Genomic DNA, 20,168 nt, shown 5'->3' on the forward strand with positions numbered 1-20,168 from the left:
CTTAATCAGTATTCTCTGCCATAAATAGCTTGTAATGATGATTTAATTAAAATGAAGAATGAACACAAAAATGACGAAAATATTGTTTAATAGACATAATTCACTCAATTCAAAAACACAATCATTAAAAAGATTTAGAGATCCATTAATCAATGCTTGGTCTAACTGAGATAGCAGGGCATCGATAAAGAATCTGGGCTAACAATGTTTATTATGGCAGAGACAGAGGCAGCTAGTCCTGATAAAATCCCTACTCCGACAATGATGTAGTTTAGTGCCTTCTTCCACATTGGTAATACCCTGGAAAAAAAGTACAATATTAGTGATGTTATACATCTTTACTGTCGTTCAGCAACATTATTTTCACAATAAATCATTTTATTGCGAAATGAGCAATGTAGAAGCTTTCGTACATTTCTATCTTCAAATTTAAAATTGAAAACAATATTTATGAAATATGTTTTATATGTTTGTTTATGCTTCTCCTTTTTTATTATTCGTATATCACTTTGCATTAAACCGTCGATAATATTTCATATTTTCAGAATCATAAATATGTGAAATGTTCTCTTTTGGTGATGTCATCAAATTTACATAAAGATCAAAATATCGTTTTTCATGCGTGATCCATTTCTTTATCATTTTTAATAATAACAGAACGTGGCTCAATAATGACTGTAGAGTTAATCACTGTAACGCAAGAGAAGATATTCTGCATTTGTACATTACAGAGTTACCGCCCTTGAGGGTAGGTATTGATTGTTAAGTCATGAATTTGCTAGAGTAACGTCATATTGTTTTCAACGACGAAGATTTCGATCACAAGTAATGAAGTCATAATCGATATCTACCTGCAAGGGAGATTACTCTTGTAATATGCATAGACAGAATATAAGGGGTCCAAACATACCTTTTTGGTCTATCCAAATCTGAGTGTATCTCTAGATTACTGTCATTCATTAAAGAAGCGTTATGTTCAGTCTTTAGTTTGCACATTTTCATATACAGTAATGCGGGGCACACAAAGTCTGTCAGAGTAAAAGACGATCCACCAATTAATGCCAACAGATTGCTGAATTTTGGAATCGTTTCCGCAATAAACAGAATACATGCTATGATAATGAGTCTAACAACACATCTTCTCCATGTGAATTCTGAAAATGAAACAAAACAAGTACACGATATTGAAATGGAATGTAAAATATTAAGGAATAATGTAAAGAGTAATGTAAAATTTAGCTATCTGAATATCGTTAGATGTCTATATATATATTTATTATAGGACATACTTTTATATAACAATCTTTACATTGTAATGTAATAGAAAATATCTTGACCAATTTCAGTTTCAATAAGTATACATAATACAAATGTGTTTTTGATTGTTTTTTGTTTTTAGAACAAAAATAGACGTCCATCCAACATAGACATACAGACAAGAAAGCGACTGTTCTTGGCCTTAAACGTCAATAGTTGAAATACTTTTTCCTGAGATACAACGTATGTTGACGAACTCAATTACCTTTACACTTGACAGCACTAAGAAAGAGTTATATAAACAATATGAAGAATGACTTTTAAGGTTAGCTTTAAATGAGGTGGATTTGTATTATATTCTCACCATATTGGACGACTAATTTTATTTCATTTACTATATTTGTTTTTGAAAATCGACTAATCACCTATGGCTTACCTTTTGGTAAATTAAGGGCCATTTCGACCTCCTGTAGAGTAGGACTAAGGACAATGATAAAGGCTAGAATTAGATGCACGGTGACCATTAGTATTACAATATAGGACAGAGTTCCTATTGGCATGTTGCTCAACACATTTGGTTGTAGTTCGGACCCATATACAAAGTATCCGATGGCTGTGACAGGTACGTACATCAGTAATACAACTACAAAGTATAAACATGAGTATAATGTTATATAAAGTATCCCATGGAGGTGACAGATACGTACATCAGTAATACAACTACAAAGTATAAACATGAGTATAATGTTATACAAAGTATCCTATTGCCGTGACAGGTACAATGTACGTACATCAGTCATACAACTACAAAGTATAAACATGAGTAAAATGTTATACAAAGTATCCTATTGCCGTGACAGGTACAATGTACGTACATCAGTCATACAACTACAAAGTATAAACATGAGTAAAATGTTATACAAAGTATCCTATTGCCGTGACAGGTACGTACATCAGTAATACAACTACAAAGTATAAACATGAGTATAATGTTATACAAAGTATCCGATGGCCGTGACAGGTACGTACATCAGTAATACAACTACAAAGTATAAACATGAGTATAATGTTATACAAAGTATCCCATGGAGGTGACAGGTACGTACATCAGTAATACAACTACAAAGTATAAACATGAGTATAATGTTATACAAAGTATCCCATGGAGGTGACAGATACGTACACCAGTAAAATAAATATAAAGTATAAATTTAAACATTACCAAACAGTATATCGACGGGACTGCAAAATACGGTTGTTATAAAGCTACAAAGTATGACATTTATTACATCGCAATACAAGTCCTTTATCGTCGCAAAGACTTCAGAAAACAACTAAACATAATTTTAAGTATTATATTGGTATATAAAGTTAATACATGATATTCGCGTTTAATTAAGAAAGAGATAATATTCGTACGGATGTATCCAAAAATTACAGCTGGTTTGAAATCTTTTGTCCTCTTCATGTCCATTTGAAAAGTAAGAAAACAAGAGTGACCACCAAATGTGAAAGAGAGGGTACCAAATGCCAGTACAATTTTCATTATATCTGGGCTTTGATGCTGAACATCTGTCTGATTTGGCGCATCCATTCCAATACCGACAGCAATCAGAATGGCAGCTACGAAAGTAGCTACTGTAGCCCCATAGCCGATCAACCTAGGGAAGGGAACCAATTAATATTATTAATATTTTCAATATTTTCCAATAATTTTGTAAAATACAAATAAAACAATTAATATTTTTATTTCAAATATTTTTTAAATAACATTTCAATCATTTCTAAATTCACAATATTAATATGTATTTTTATATCATAATATAAAAAATGTCAATTTCATGCATCTGGACAAAAGAATGCTTCTATGATAAGATAAGGGGGTGACAAGCGCTAATATGGTTTTTAATAATAAGGTTGATATCAACATTATATATGGACTTGTAATATAACACTTTGGAAGTTTTATTTTCCACACATGTTGTAGTTAGGAATACAAAAAGGCCTAACTAATTTATTTCAAACACTGGAAGTACCTTTTTTCTTTGAGTTGTGATTAATTTCAATTAGATATCATATACATTCGTCACGTTTTAATTGTGCCCGTGAAATATTAATATAGTCGCAAAGATCCTTCCAGATTTAGTGTCATTCCCTCACCAGAAATCTTTCGGCGTCCCAAACCATGACAGAGGAACCAAACACCCGGCGATTACAGCTAACCAAATACAGAACGTGATGTTGTACCCAACAGCTGCAAATAGCGTTTCTATGTTGTCTGCAGACAGTAGGAGAAACACAATAGCTGTCCCAAACATCGACACGTGCAGACTCATTGACACAACATACCTGTAAAAATAGAAATCGAATCTTCTACATTAATGATCGAAGATTTAACAAAACTTGGAACTCAACAATGTTTGTGTTTCAAGAAGATAACGATGACGTTTGAAATTTTCTTTTGATTATTTGCAGTTGAGAAAGATCATGATAATGATCCAAACCATTTTTAATCAACTCCTGAATAATATAATCCAATGTGTGTGGGGTTTTTTTCAAACTTATACTTTTAAAAGATGTTACCACAGAATATAATAAAAAAATCATGTAAACTTTCTGATGTAGTAATTGTTTTTTAAAGATGTCACCACAGAAAATAATAAAAAAATCATGTAAACTTTCTGATATAGTAATTGTTTATTTAAGATTTATTTTCCAAATCATCGGTTGTATTGTCAAACTAATATATATTTTTTGAAGTAATAATAAATACCAAAGTGTACATTTATTCCTTGAAAAATATTACTGATATTTGTGCTTAGTAAGTAGCAAAACTAATGCTTATATGGCTGAGTAAAAGCTGTATGCAACTTTGTCACATGCGGAAATCATGATATTCAGTTCTGATTAAAATCAAATATCAAAAAATTATAGCAGCGATATTAGCATCCACTTGTCAATTATATATGGAATGCTGAAGTCATATTAACATATTTCCAGTTATCTTATTCCTAAACGAATTATCAATAAGTAGGTATATTATATATAGGACCTTTGAAATGGTAATATACATTGTCAAATCTCATTAACTCGAAGCCGACAGGACTCGCGTTATATCGACTTATTTCCCGAAGTGCGAAAAGTGAAGTCACTTCGAATGTGTAGAGTTCGAGTTTACGCGGTTTGGCATTATATTAAAATACGGGGATTTCGAGATCCCATAATGACACGGGTAAAGCACAATTTACCGTAAATCAGTCCCTTCTTCCGTTAAATTTGACGTCACAATCACCGGAAAGTAGGACTAAACGACGGTAAACCGTACTCTTTACACGTCGTTTTGGGATATCGAAACCCTTGAATGGGACTCATTCGTGTACCACGTGATACCCGATGACGTTTGTGTGAGACGTTAGCGCGAGATATCATCTTTTGACGTCATTACATCACCAATAGATACAATAGTCGAGTAGCACGTGGTACGCGAATTATTCCCATTATTACAACCTGCCAATTTTGCCGTAGGTTTTCTCCCCGAGTAGTTGATATGGATTCTGCACGCGTCCTTTACAGTCATCAAACATGGACGCTGCCATAATCCATGATTCTCCGAGTAGTATGCCCGTATACGTCGAGACAAACGCGAACAGTAACATCAATATAAATCCGGGCCATCCTGAAGAGTTGAACAAATACATCAGATGGTATCTCATAACGAAAAAAATCAAGTACCTCTGATATACACATACATTAACTACTGATGGTTATTTTGAACTATAATGGATATTGGCGTTTCAAAAATCATTTAGATAATAAAAGGGCTTTTATAAATAACAATTAAGTTGGCATATACATTTTGTATAAAAAACGAGCCCTACTTCCGTATTTGAGAACATCATCTGGTATTTTTATTTCATTGTGACGTAGGTTAGTGATTTTTATTCGAATACAACGGTTTCTCCACCGCCAAAACTTGAAATTCATTGAATAACAATTTATTGTTGATATCAGGTAATTTCCCAGAAGCCCAGATGAATTCAGAATGCTTTAATTGGTGGTTTACAACATCACCTATATCCTCGACGGCCTTAGCTAAGGCTAATATCCCCGTCCCAGCTACGTCCCCTGCTATGAACACTGCGGTGGACGGGATGGTCAAACCTCTTTCAATGGGGATCTATAATAGACATAAAACAGGTTAATTTACCTATATATTTACAGTCAGTGGTGAATTGATAGTATAAACCCCGTTGATTTCTACCAAAGGCTACTCAACTTTATTTCACGATAGATTGAGTATGTCACGCGCAATTTGGAGCCGCGCGGATGAATTTATGATGGTCCAAATCAGAAACTTTTGGTGTTTTCAGTACCGAACGTACGTTCGATGAACATGTACGACTAAGTATCAAAATAGGTTTCAACACATATCCTACAGGTACGTGTGTAAATACAAATGTAGAAAAGTTACATTGTTTATGTTACTACCGTGCCTCTTTGAGCAATGCTTCCATGCGTAAGCTAAATAAACAATGTTGTACAATGTACAGTTTTGCACATTCCGATGACGTCGCAATGTTTACATGTTGTGTGTCGGTGAGTGTGTGTCGGTGAGTGTGTGTTGTTCGCTACAACATGTAGATCTACATCCTATTATATTTTGTTTACATCTTTGGTTGTAGGCAAATGGATAAGATATGTCAGGATAACATCAGTCTTTGAGTTGGATAAGTTTAACCAAAACGACCTAGCACGAAAATGCATTTTTGTTAAACTCGCGGGACAGTCCTGTACGTTATCTACTCGAACTGTGAATCGGCGATAGTAGGCCCTCCTTACTTATACCTACACAATGTACGTTTGGGTGATTCGAAATATCAATGAAACGGAATCCTACAATTGTAGCTTTACAATACTTGTAATAGACATCTCTAATATTTATTGAAGTGTTTGAAACAACAATATAGATATAAGCTAACATTTTGAGAGCGGTAAACGTGTACAGTTAGTGACCTACCTGTGTTTGTACATGTTCCTCGAAGCGACGTCCGATACATTTGAAAATCTCCAAAATCCGGAAATAATGACATGAAACTATGTAAATATCCATGTATTCAAGTAATTTCAAACGTGAACTGATTAAGTAGAACTCAAGTGATCACAAAATTGAAGAAACTCTCCGTTTGTCACACCTCCTTGACACAGGCGGTTTGAAACGGACGCCGCGTCACAACTACGTTAAATATCCTGCCACGTTATGAGTTGTGTAAGCGTGTGAAATAATACTAAGCAAAAGATTAAAACCAAACTGCTTTGCACCATGGTGTTTGTGACAACAGATAAATAGAACGATTTATAGCTTCATACCGGGAAAACACCAGATAATATGCTTCATCAGACGGAACTCATTTTATTTGTATGTTCATTGATAAATTGGCGGGAATTTCCGCCACTTCGAGTGGCTGTTCCAAATGCCCGTCGGAACCAAACGATATAATCCAATTTTAGTCTTATAAATGCCATAAACACTATTAAGTGTAAGTTTTGAGCTATGAAAATAATAGTTAAGACTGTAAATATAAGAATTAAAGTCTCTTTCTGGTGGTTCTATCGAAGGATAAAGTTGAGTAGGGTATCGATATTTGTTTCATGGACCGCTTCGCGGTCCATTCCAAATATCGATACCCAACTCAACTTTATCCTTCGATAGAACCACCAGAAAGAGACTTTAATCCTTAAATAATAAGAAAAAGTAAAAACCGTAGTTCGGACCAATAAACGAAACGAATAACTTATTAAACTGTATGTAGGATCTCTCTCTAACGCAAATCGTCACAGAAAAGATCTCAAATCCAAACACCTTTTTTTATCGCAAAATATAACAATATTATTAATTCCAATAATTAGCATGCTTTACATATTGTAAATTATTCCGTGTTATATAAATCGACTTCTTCGCTTTATTTACGTGTTTTATCTTCATTGTTTTGATGGGTTTGAATTTTATTTTATTTATTTCATGTTTATTTATTTTTATTTTTGCATTACTAGACACGTTTACTCGTCGTTTGTCACTTTAATTTTGCCCAATGACATTTTCCATTTGATTTGTTTTGATTTCCTTCAACCTATTTCACTCTTACTGTCTGTTAGTTTATTTGAAGCACACATCGTGTTTCACAATCTTCAGAAGTGATTTGTTGAAAGGCGGCGTCATACTCACGCCAGCGGCCATTTCTCTATGCCCTATAATTGGTTCGTCTTCTAATGGTAATATCATTATTAACTAGGTATATATAGAAGCATTATAAAAGTGTACACGTATGTACATATTTTGCTTAAAGCCATCTTTACAACACTCTAATGAATCTCCAATTGAAATAGCAGGTATTGAGACACACTTTATTTATGTGTAACAAAAATTAATAATACATTATAAAAGAAGAAGAAAAGGAGTTTTAACGAATATCAATTATCATATTATTTTGTTTATTTGACCACGTGTCGTTTATAGCCTAGAATGAATGTATAAATCATTTTTTATCATTTGTTATTTAACCAACATTTGACCTCCAATACAAAAGGAATCTAAATATCGGGAAATTTTAGATGTATACAATTATATTATAACGAATATCATACTTACTAGATTTTCATCTGACATCGCTGCTTAAATGGGATGTTAGATTTGTAATCTTGGTCCGAAACCATATAGCTTCCTGTAAAGTTAATATAACATTTTATAGATATGTAAATATTATATATCAAACCGTGTGTCATCTATATATATATATAAATATCAACATTAAAATGAATGTCCTTCGTAAAAAGTTACCCTACCTTATTACGTATGATCAAATGACCCAATGCATATAAAGTCACATAACCATATATATTTGAAATGACCCCGATTCCTGATGTCCTCTCGGGTACCGATTAACGAACAATGTATATCCAAGATCTTCAGAAGAGACAACTCATTATAAGGAGTGGTAGAACAAGCCGGTCACACAACACCATTATTTGTAATGATGAAAAATGACTCTATGCTGCAGGCGTTTACATGTGCGCAATGACCTTAAGACGTGTCACCAAGCCTAGCGGCGTGCTCATAATTAAAAAGTGTTTACAAATATCGAAAGAAAATTCTTTTTAGTACTATACAAGGGTACCGAAACTAACACACGTGTATACTTATGGAAAGAAGAAAATAATACATTGAGATAATTCCCTCAAATATCAAAAAATGTATATCAAATAAGTAAAACCTCCAACACGAATTCAGAACTACATTTGCAAAAACAAAAATAAAACTAAAAATAAAACAACGCTCTATTCATAGTGACCATATTGAATTTATACTGCTGGATTCAAAGGTTTTATATAGGTTAATAAAGTAGAGTTTGCTATCTGTCACACAGTATTAAATTTCATTCTATAAAACACAATACTATTTCAATATATACTGTGTGCTTGTGACACCAAAACATTAACATATCGCTAGAGTTTAAAAGTACGCAACCTACTTATTTTAGTACATAAAATATACTGGGATCTACGATCAAACGCGCCTTATAGATTATGAATGATAAGTATATAAAAAGTACAAGTATGTACATACAGCACTATTTTAATACTTACAGAAAGAAGAAAAGCTATTATGTTAATAAATGGATAGCAGAGTGTTTTAATATCGATCACATTGTTAATGTAATGATCTATTGACGGGTTTGCATGATTTTTGAAGATTGTCAACACTTATATAAAGCTACGGTCAGACTGATAAGCTGACAGGTTCATATTGTGTATTGTTGATATATTCAAGGTTTATCGTGCTCATTTATTCTAGAACTTCAAATCACAAGCTCATATGACGCAACGTGTTGATACTGTTATAATAAACAATAAGTTGGGTATTGCCAGAACAAATTTGAATAATAATTCTGTTAATAATTCTACGTTTAACATTGTCGTCTGAAAATGTAGAAATTGATAAAACGGCCCTTTGTTTTAACTAAATATTTTGCTTAGAATGATTTTTTGTATGCTAAATATCTTCCGTCTATTTTGTCTGCATGGTGTATATGTACGGTCCATTTTGAGCTCAGTGGCAAATGTAAGTGTGAATGTTTGATATACATTTCTTTGGTGTATATCATAATTTATTGATATATATTGCATTACATACAAATTAATGTAATTAATGTATTTGAAATACAACAAAAAGTTAACATAATTTCTGTTTTATAAATTTTCTGGCATTGTAAAATGTTCAATTAAATATTTCTGCATGCCATTTCATTTTCCATTGTAATCTACTACTTGGTACATATGGGTGCAAGTAGATTACATAGTGTACGATCTAAGGGAGATAGATATATAGCCTTTAATGAATACGGATTATTTCCCTTTACTAAACACTATGTTTTGAGAACAAGAAAGACGTGTTGTTGTTTCTCTGTCGAAGATGTAGCGAGCATGCTCTTAATATATTTAATGTCTCAATCGCACAACAATCGCCATAAGCTTATCAGCTGTAACTCTTTAATTTTACAAACTTTGAAATATTATAAAAAAAATGTATTGGAATGTATATTACATGTTGCATAAACACATTTCAAATGCATTGAATGAAGCTTAGAAAATCCTGACAATGGAAAGCAAGTAAATCAGGAAGTGAACGCTATTTAAGACCATTTAGTGTTAGAATTATAACTAAGTCAGGTGTAGATATGGTTCATGTATCAAGCATTACCTATAATTATGTATATATCTAGTTAACTAGTAATAATATAAATATGGATATAAGATATAAGAAACACCCTCACATATTATCTATTATAATAGTAATAATATAAATATGGATATAAGATATAAGAAACACCCTCACATATTATATATTATAATTATCTTGTTTTGTGAGTAATGGCGAAAAAATATTCGGGTTTAATTTATTTTAACTTTAAAAAAGTAAACATGGACAGATAGTAAAGCCAAACTCTTATTCTTATAAAATCAAACGAAGTTCACAATTTTGTAGCATGGTCATCTATCCTGACCTTGCCATGACGCTCGCTGTGTCTTAGCCCGAAACGGCTACATTTTTGTTCACACTCTGTATATGACAACGGAAGCAAATGCAAAATATACAACATTGACGAATTCAGTGGACAATGTTATAAATACGTGTCTTTAATATACATATGTATATTATTGACCATTAAGTGTGTATCCGGAATTTTAATTTCTTTGTATGTTATTACACCGGCAATTGTTATGTACCCGTAGCAGTTGAAAATAAATGTTGGAAGAAGACAGACTTCTTTTTATTTCACTGCAAGCGAGTCCCCACAACTATCTATTTTAAGCACGACAGTAAAATTGAAAACAACAAATGTCTGTTTAAGTGTAATAAACTGACAGGTGGTGTATAGTTTTTTATGATTTGACCCAGAATCGATGTTACTGTTGAAAATAAAATATTTAATATTGTCATCCTTCAAATGAACTATTCTCTTGTATTTAATTGTGAACTGACTGTGAAACTCTTTTTACTGGATTTTTCCCGTGGATGGATATACTGGTCTGTGTTAAGAAACCGTAGAAACAAGCAAAAATTAGATCTTTGAAAAACTCCTTCAAAACAGAAGAGTTTATGGGGAAGTTAATGTGTCGAATTTTGGTGGTTGGATATGCAGGTGTCAAAATTTTCAAAAGTTCAAAAATATATAACTTTAATATGTATATGTAAAATGTTTCTATTCAAGAATCTGAATTATTTGTCATTTGTTTTTGTAAAGGGGATGTAATAATTAATTTTGTTGTAAAAGTCGTAAATATTTTTGTTATGTAGTTCAATACAAGATGCAAGATACAAGTCAACATAAAAGATATAAAATAGTTCACGAGAATGCGGGATGGCCTTCTTCAAAGTCAGCCATTGGTATATTACGGTTCAATTGATTAAAAGTGAGACATGAGCTTGTATCTAAAAAGGAGTGTTTATTCCGCGATATACCGGTACTTTAATAAAATGATTCATTATTACCCATGTCTTTGAAAAGGTGAGTGTGGAATAAAACTTGTCAATGTTGTTGTCGTTTCTGACTTCCACAATCGTACTGAAATGACTTGAATTTCAAATTGAATGATATTGTTGTTGTGATAATATTAACTTGTTATTTCGTAAGCTATTTTAAGTCTTTATACAAATTCATTCGTTTTTTTGGAAAATCGACAGTTTTCCATTCATGACTTTAATTTTCTCCTTCAGTGAAGTCTCATTATTTGCGACTCTCTGAAGTTCTGAGAAAATAATTGTAAATAAATGAATACAAAGTAGTATTTATGGTTAGGCAGAGGCTCATTTAATGTCGACATAACAAGGCACGGAGAAGGAGTCTGGGCTAACGATGTTAATAATGGCGGACACTGAGGCAGCGACTCCGGCCAGAACACCCACACCTACTAGTTAAGTATTCTTCTTATAATTGTGTCGGTCTACAAAACAATATTAATAAAATTACAAAAAAAGATATATAAGGAAATAAAAAACAACATTATTTAGCGCTATATATACATAAAGCTAACATAATTAGTCTTTATAGATTTATTTTTTTACTTTTATTAGTTATTTTTTACAAATAAACACACACACATACGAAAAGCTTTGGCGAATGCATTTTGTTATCTTTAGAATATAACTTACTAGTGTAAAATAAATACCATTTTAAACAATATCAGGTCGTCTGACACGTTTAATATTGATAAAATTATAATGATTAAGGATAAACTAAGCTGGAATCTAAAACACTGTGGCAAAATTTCACTTTCAATGCGAAAATATTGATGATTTAACGAAAACATATCAAGAAAACTTTTTTTTACAAAACAATAATATACTTATAAACACACTTTAAAAATCGAAATACAAAAAAAAGAGCTTTGGAGTATTTGCTTCATCGACAAAATCCTCTGTTTGAATCTTTATCAAATCTGCGTCAAATGCAGATAAATGATAGCCTGAACAGATACTCATTAAACTTAATATACTGTAAACTAATGAACGAGTTTTATTTGAAAATGTATTTAAATATCAACACATAAAACAGATTAGGGGTTATGGAGAAAATAAATAACCTTAAAATTAAATAAAAATATCATCTGTTGATCTGTGGATATACTCACGTACCTTCATCATGTGTTATATTAAAGGTCTCAGTTTTCACCTTAATATCGTTTTCGTGAGCGTCTGATTTCAGATGACACATCTTCATGTGTAATTATCCAGGACAGATGAAAACCAACAGTGTCACTAATGATCCGCCAATTAATGATAATATATAATTAAATTTTGGGATAGTCTCGGCTATAAATAGCACAGAGAGAACAAAACAGGATCAGGTGACACAGCATTTCCATTTGAATTCTAAAACAAAAGAACAGAGCTTGGTAATATTATGTAGCGTTATACCGCAATGTATGGAGGTTAAAGGGATAATTCAGTGAGGCTAATTCTATTACATAACCAGAAGCAAAATGTGGCATAAATGAATTGTTCTACATTCCTTATGAAACGTATAACAAGAAATATTGACAAATTTCACGACATTGTTAAGTATTTTGATTGATACCGTTGGAAATTCCAAATCGTTGATCAATACGATTAAGCAGGCACAACATGTATGCTGTACTAATACTCGGGCTAAAGTGGCACACGTTCAACAAATGCAATATATAACCACTGAGGAGTTAGTGAAATTATTTTTAGACAAGAAGATGTATCTAATAAGGTAAACACAATACAGTAAGAGCGATTTGAGTAGTTCTCAAATTCATTATTTTTATATAAGTTTTACTTATTTATGTTTTACATCGCATTAACAGCAATGGTGATTCAAGGACGTGTCACATCTCAGAGGTGAGGAAGCAACTAACTTAGGCAACTAGAGAAAACCACAAAGTTTCAGTTATTACATGGCAACTGTCACCCCAGAGATGGAGGGTTAGTGGTAATATATCACAACATCTTAACTATTGGGCATTCGAACCCTCTTTTAGTAAGAAATAATGTCAGGATAAATTGGGATGCAATTATAAAAATATAATGCATAATCTTTTTCTCTCAAACGTATTTTAAATCATACCTCCTGGAGTTCCAGGGGCGTAGGAAGCGGGGGGGGGGGGGGGGGGGGGGGCAGGGGAGCAACTGCCCCCCCCCCCCCCCGTTCCCCAGGACGGGGGGCAAACATGTCTTTTTGACCCCCCCCCCCCCCATTTTCGCCGACTGAAATTTTCTTAAAATGCTTATTTGAAAGAAAAAAAGGGTCCTCCTACACATTTTTCGTACTTCATTCTAGAAAATTTTCCGCTGCGCGGCGCATTTCCTAAAACGTTCAAGCACATAATGTCAAACCTTAAATAGTGAAAATTCAATACACAAAAACTAGACTAAAAATGTCCATCAAGGGATTCTATGTGCTATTTAAAAAAATGTCTCTTAAAAGATCAATTTGTTTATATGTCTTAGCGAGACAATTAATTCATTTTTTTTATGTTACACAACAATGTGCCGATGGGTGTGAAGCCGGTATATTCAGATCGAGTAGGGTTGCATAATGTTATGGCGACACAATTGTCATTTCTAAATGCAGGTAGCTTTAAATCGAAAAATTACCATGTTAAGAACGCTTTATAATCATTAAACTTTATCGTAAAACTCATCTCAGCCATTCTAAATCGTAATTTTTTTTCCCGGGGAGACCCCCGGACCCCCCTAACACCAAATTCTCACGCCTTTTGGCGCTCGCAAATTCATCAAAATGCATCGTAAAACTCATCTAAGCCATTCTAAATCGTAATTTTTTCCGGGGAGACCCCCGGACCCCCCAAACACCAAAATCTCGCGCGCTGTCGGGCGATCGCAAAATCATCAAAATACATAAAACTCATCCCGGGGGTCACCCTCAGACCCCTAATAAAACACCAAAATCTCGCGCCTTCGACGCTCACACACGCTAATTCGGCCAATTTGCGTATGTTTTCTGTGCTAGAAGTTGATATGGATTTTGTACGTGTCCTCTACAATCCTCAAATGATCAGATGCCATCAGCCAGGACTGACACATAAGGCCGAAGTGTACCCGGAGAGGACCAGAAACACCACAATCAGGATCATACCCACTCATCCTAAAATGATTAGATTGACACAGTATGACTGCAGTGTACCCGGAGAGGACAAGAAACACCACAATCAGGATCAGACCCACTCATCCTGAAATGATTAGACTGACAAAGTAGGACCTCAGTGTACCCGGAGAGGATCAGAAACACCACAATCAGATCAGACCCACTCATCCTAAAATAATTAGATTGACACAGTATGACTGCAGTGTACCCGGAGAGGACTAGAAACACCACAATCGTATCAGACCAACTCATCCTAAAATGATTAGACTGACACAGTATGACTGCAGTGTACCCGGAGAGGACAAGAAACACCACAATCAGGATCAGACCCACTCATCCTGAAATGATTAGACTGACACAGTAGGACCTCAGTGTACCCGGAGAGGACAAGAAACACCACAATCAGGATCAGACCCACTCATCCTAAAATGATTAGACTGACACAGTATGACTGCAGTGTACCCGGAGAGGACCAGAAACACTACAATTAAGATCAGATCCATCCATCCTAAAATGATTAGACTGACACAGTATGACTGCAGTGTACGCGGAGAGGACAAGAAACACTACAATTAAGATCAGACCCATCCATCCTAAAATGATTAGACTGACACAGTATGACTGCAATGTACCCGGAGAGGACCAGAAACACCACAATCAAGATCAGACCCATCCATCCTAAAATGATTAGACTGACACAGTATGACTGCAGTGTACCCGGAGAGGACAAGAAACACCACAATCAGGATCAGACCCACTCATCCTAAAATGATTAGACTGACACAGTATGACTGCAGTGTACCCGGAGAGGACCAGAAACACCACAATCAAGATCAGACCCATCCATCCTAAAATGATAAGACTGACACAGTATGACTGCAGTGTACCCGGAGAGGACAAGAAACACCACAATCAGGATCATACCCACTCATCCTGAAATGATTAGACTGACACAGTATGACTGCAGTGTACCCGGAGAGGACCAGTAACACCACAATCAGGATCAGACCCACTCATCCTGAAATGATTAGACTAACAAAGTAGGACCTCAGTGTACCCGGAGAGGACAAGAAACACCACAATCAGGATCAGACCCACTCATCCTGAAATGATTAGACTGACACAGTATGACTGCAGTGTACCCGGAGAGGACCAGAAACACCACAATCAGGATCAGACCCACCCATCCTAAAATGATTAGACTGACACAGTATGACTGCAGTGTACCCGGAGAGGACCAGAAACACCACAATCAGGATCAGACCCACTCATCCTGAAAATGATTAGACTGACAAAGTAGGACCTCAGTGTACCCGGAGAGGATCAGAAACACCACAATCAGGATCAGACCCACTTATCCTAAAATAATTAGATTGACACAGTATGACTGCAGTGTACCCGGAGAGGATCAGAAACACCACAATCAGGATCAGACCCACTCATCCTAAAATAATTAGATTGACACAGTATGACTGCAGTGTACCCGGAGAGGATCAGAAACACCACAATCAGGATCAGACCCACTCATCCTAAAATGATTAGACTGACACAGTATGACTGCAGTGTACCCGGAGAGGACAAGAAACACCACAATCAGGATCAGACCCACTCATCCTAAAATGATTAGACTGACACAGTATGACTGCAGTGTACCCGGAGAGGACCAGAAACACCACAATCAAGATCAGACCCATCCATCCTAAAATGATTAGACTGACACAGTATGACTGCAGTGTACCCGGAGAGGACAAGAAACACCACAATCAGGATCAGACCCACTCATCCTAAAATGATTAGACTGACACAGTATGACTGCAGTGTACCCGGAGAGGACCAGAAACACCACAATCAGGATCAGACCCACTCATCCTGAAATGATTAGACTGACAAAGTAGGACCTCAGTGTACCCGGAGAGGACAAGAAACACCACAATCAGGATCAGACCCACTCATCCTGAAATGATTAGAATGACACAGTATGACTGCAGTGTACCCGGAGAGGACCGGAAACACCTCAATCAAGATCAGACCCACCCATCCTAAAATGATTAGACTGACACAGTATGACTGCAGTGTACCCGGAGAGGACCAGAAACACTACAATCAGGATCAGACCCACCCATCCTAAAATGATTAGACTGACACAGTATGACTGCAGTGTACCCGGAGAGGACCAGAAACACCACAATCAGGATCAGACCCACTTATCCTAAAATGATTAGATTGACACAGTATGACTGCAGTGTACCCGGAGAGGACCAGAAACACCACAATCAAGATCAGACCCACCCATCCTAAAAAGATTAGACTGACACAGTATGACTGCAATGTACCCGGAGAGGACCAGAAACACCACAATCAAGATCAGACCCACTCATCCTAAAATGATTAGACTGACACAGTATGACTGCAGTGTACCCGGAGGAGGACAAGAAACACTACAATCAGGATCAGACCCACTCATCCTAAAATGATTAGACTGACACAGTATGACTGCAGTGTACCCGGAGGGAACCAGAAACACCACAATCAAGATCAGACCCGTTCATCCTAAAATGATTAGACTGACAAAGTATGACTGCAGTGTATTCGGGAGACCAGAAACACCTCAACCAAGATCAGACCCACTCATCCTAAAATGATAGACTGACAAAGTAGGACCTCAGTGTACCCGGAGAGGACCAGAAACACTACAATCAGGATCAGACCCACTCATCCTAAAATGATTAGACTGACACAGTATGACTGCAGTGTACCAGGAGAGGACCAGAAACACCACAATCAGGATCAGACCCACTCATCCTAAAATGATTAGACTGACACAGTATGACTGCAGTGTACCAGGAGAGGACCAGAAACACCACAATCAGGATCAGACCCACTCATCCTAAAATGATTAGATTGACACAGTATGACTGCAGTGTACCCGGAGAGGACAAGAAACACCACAATCAGGATCAGATCCACCCATCCTAAAATGATTAGATTGACACAGTATGACTGCAGTGTACCCGGAGAGGACCAGAAACACCACAATCAGGATCAGACCCACTCATCCTAAAATGATTAGACTGACACAGTATGACTGCAGTGTACCCGGAGAGGACAAGAAACACTACAATCAGGATCAGACCCACCCATCCTAAAATGATTAGACTGACACAGTATGACTGCAGTGTACCCGGAGAGGACAAGAAACACCACAATCAGGATCAGACCCACTCATCCTAAAATGATTAGACTGACACAGTATGACTGCAGTGTACCCGGAGAGGACAAGAAACACCACAATCAGGATCAGACCACTCATCCTAAAATGATTAGATTGACACAGTATGACTGCAGTGTACCCGGAGAGGACAAGAAACACCACAATCAGGATCAGACCCACTCATCCTAAAATGATTAGACTGACACAGTATGACTGCAGTGTACCCGGAGAGGACCAGAAACACCACAATCAGGATCAGACCCACTCATCCTAAAATGATTAGACTGACACAGTATGACTGCAGTGTACCCGGAGAGGACAAGAAACACCACAATCAGGATCAGACCCACTCATCCTAAAATGATTAGACTGACACAGTATGACTGCAGTGTACCCGGAGAGGACCAGAAACACCACAATCAGGATCAGACCCACTCATCCTAAAATGATTAGACTGACACAGTATGACTGCAGTGTACCCGGAGAGGACCAGAAACACCACAATCAGGATCAGACCCACTCATCCTAAAATGATTAGACTGACACAGTATGACTGCAGTGTACCCGGAGAGGACCAGAAACACCACAATCAGGATCAGACCCACTCATCCTAAAATGATTAGATTGACACAGTATGACTGCAGTGTACCCGGAGAGGACAAGAAACACCACAATCAGGATCAGACCCACCCATCCTAAAATGATTAGACTGACACAGTATGACTGCAGTGTACCCGGAGAGGACCAGAAACACCACAATCAGGATCAGACCCACTTATCCTAAAATGATTAGACTGACACAGTATGACTGCAGTGTACCCGGAGAGGACAAGAAACACCACAATCAGGATCAGACCCACTCATCCTAAAATGATTAAACTGACACAGTATGACTGCAGTGTACCCGGAGAGGACAAGAAACACCACAATCAGGATCAGACCCACTCATCCTAAAATGATTAGACTGACACAGTATGACTGCAGTGTACCCGGAGAGGACAAGAAACACCACAATCAGGATCAGATCCACTCATTCTAAAAGACTAGACTAATGACAAGACTGGTATCAGCTGTTCATAGAATAAGGATTTCACAATGTTATAAGTACTGGCTTCTCCGTATTTAAGTACATGTAGCAGGCTCTCAGATTACCATCTCAAATCCCGCCATATATATCTGTCCCGGAAATCCATTACAAAACAAAGCATTAGTTTCTACGATGGAACTTTATATAGAGAACCAACGCCCCAAACTCGTCCTGATACTTTTATAAGATGAAAACTTTAGCGTATGCAATAGAGGGATATCATCTGTGCTACTTAAGTCAATATTGGAGGAAAAGACAACCATGCAAAAAGTGATTTCATTTTACTGACAATTAAATACATTTTATTGCTTGTGTTTTAATTTGTCCAATGTTCTATTAATAGCCAGTATCATTGAAGGATATTCCTAGTTTGTTGTCGAAAGAAGACGAAGTATCCGGAGAAAAAAACACACCGAGAAGTGATCCGTACCTAGCATCTGCCCCACATAATATTCAAGCTCACTAACCCAGAAGTGGTTGGCACGTGGTAATATGTCGGGACATCTGAACCAATTTGCCACCGTGGCTCCTACATATATTTTCACGTAGATAAAACATTTTTTTATTTATTTTATACAGTATTATTTGACCCCGATATGGTGGATATGTTTCATTACCCTGACTAGCAGAGTTATTTCTGCCTGATGCTTACCTGTGTGTGGGATTTTGGACCCTATCTTTACCTGTGACCTCTACTGCCCTGGAAAGGGAGAGTATGCCAGTTCCTGCAACGTTTCCAACAATAAAGAAAACGGCGTTCAGGGCACTTAATCCCTTCTCCTGTGGAATCTGTGTCAGGTTATCAAAAGTAATATTGAAAGATCTTAAATACATGCTCATTTCATTTATGGAACGGGTCTAATAAGTTTCGAGTTTCGTAACATCGCATATAAAATGCATACACATTTAAAATACTTTTTATCGCATAACTAAAACAACCTTCATTTCGAAGAATATTAACATCAGAATTTGTTATGAAAATCCATGCCATTCTGTCACAAGTCCCCCGAATCCTGACGTCAGTTTTACACCTACGTTAAGAAAAAATGTCACAATTGATTTTAGACAATGGGAATCGCTCCAGGTTGTATTACTATGGTGACATGTGCAAACATATTACACGGCCAAGTCATTGAATATCAGTCGGATTATGTGATAAAATATTATATGCATATACTGTGCGCAGATGATACACAATATTATGCTTTTTTCTCTCATCACATTGATATGATGTGCGTAATATAAACGACAAATACCCGAAGAATAAAACAGTATTTGACGCTCTTTACATTACTGGGGTCTTAGCCGAACTATTTGGCGTTCCAACGGACAAGTCCTTGAAGAGCGAAACAGCTATATGGTTTCCCTTACTTTACCGGCGAGTTATAGATGGACAAATCATTTGCATCACTGACGAAGTAAACAA

The 20,168-nt window shown here is 36.1% G+C and overlaps 1 protein-coding gene across 1 annotated transcript; it reads right to left on the minus strand.

The window, feature by feature from the left end:
* Window positions 1–71: 71 nt before the first annotated feature.
* Window positions 72–9,351, minus strand: LOC138310381 (uncharacterized). Its single transcript, XM_069251585.1, has 9 exons — window positions 8,098–9,351; window positions 7,904–7,976; window positions 5,329–5,434; window positions 4,765–4,933; window positions 3,418–3,606; window positions 2,677–2,918; window positions 1,694–1,900; window positions 911–1,154; window positions 72–300 (listed from the first exon to the last, which is right to left on the minus strand). The coding sequence occupies exons 2-9, from the start codon at window positions 7,919–7,921 to the stop codon at window positions 162–164; spliced, it is 1,314 nt and encodes a 437-aa protein (XP_069107686.1). The 5' UTR covers window positions 7,922–7,976; window positions 8,098–9,351; the 3' UTR covers window positions 72–161.
* Between the last annotated feature and the right edge of the window lie 10,817 nt (window positions 9,352–20,168).

This window comes from Argopecten irradians, chromosome 1, assembly GCF_041381155.1.
Source record: "Argopecten irradians isolate NY chromosome 1, Ai_NY, whole genome shotgun sequence".
NCBI lineage: Eukaryota > Metazoa > Mollusca > Bivalvia > Pectinida > Pectinidae > Argopecten > Argopecten irradians.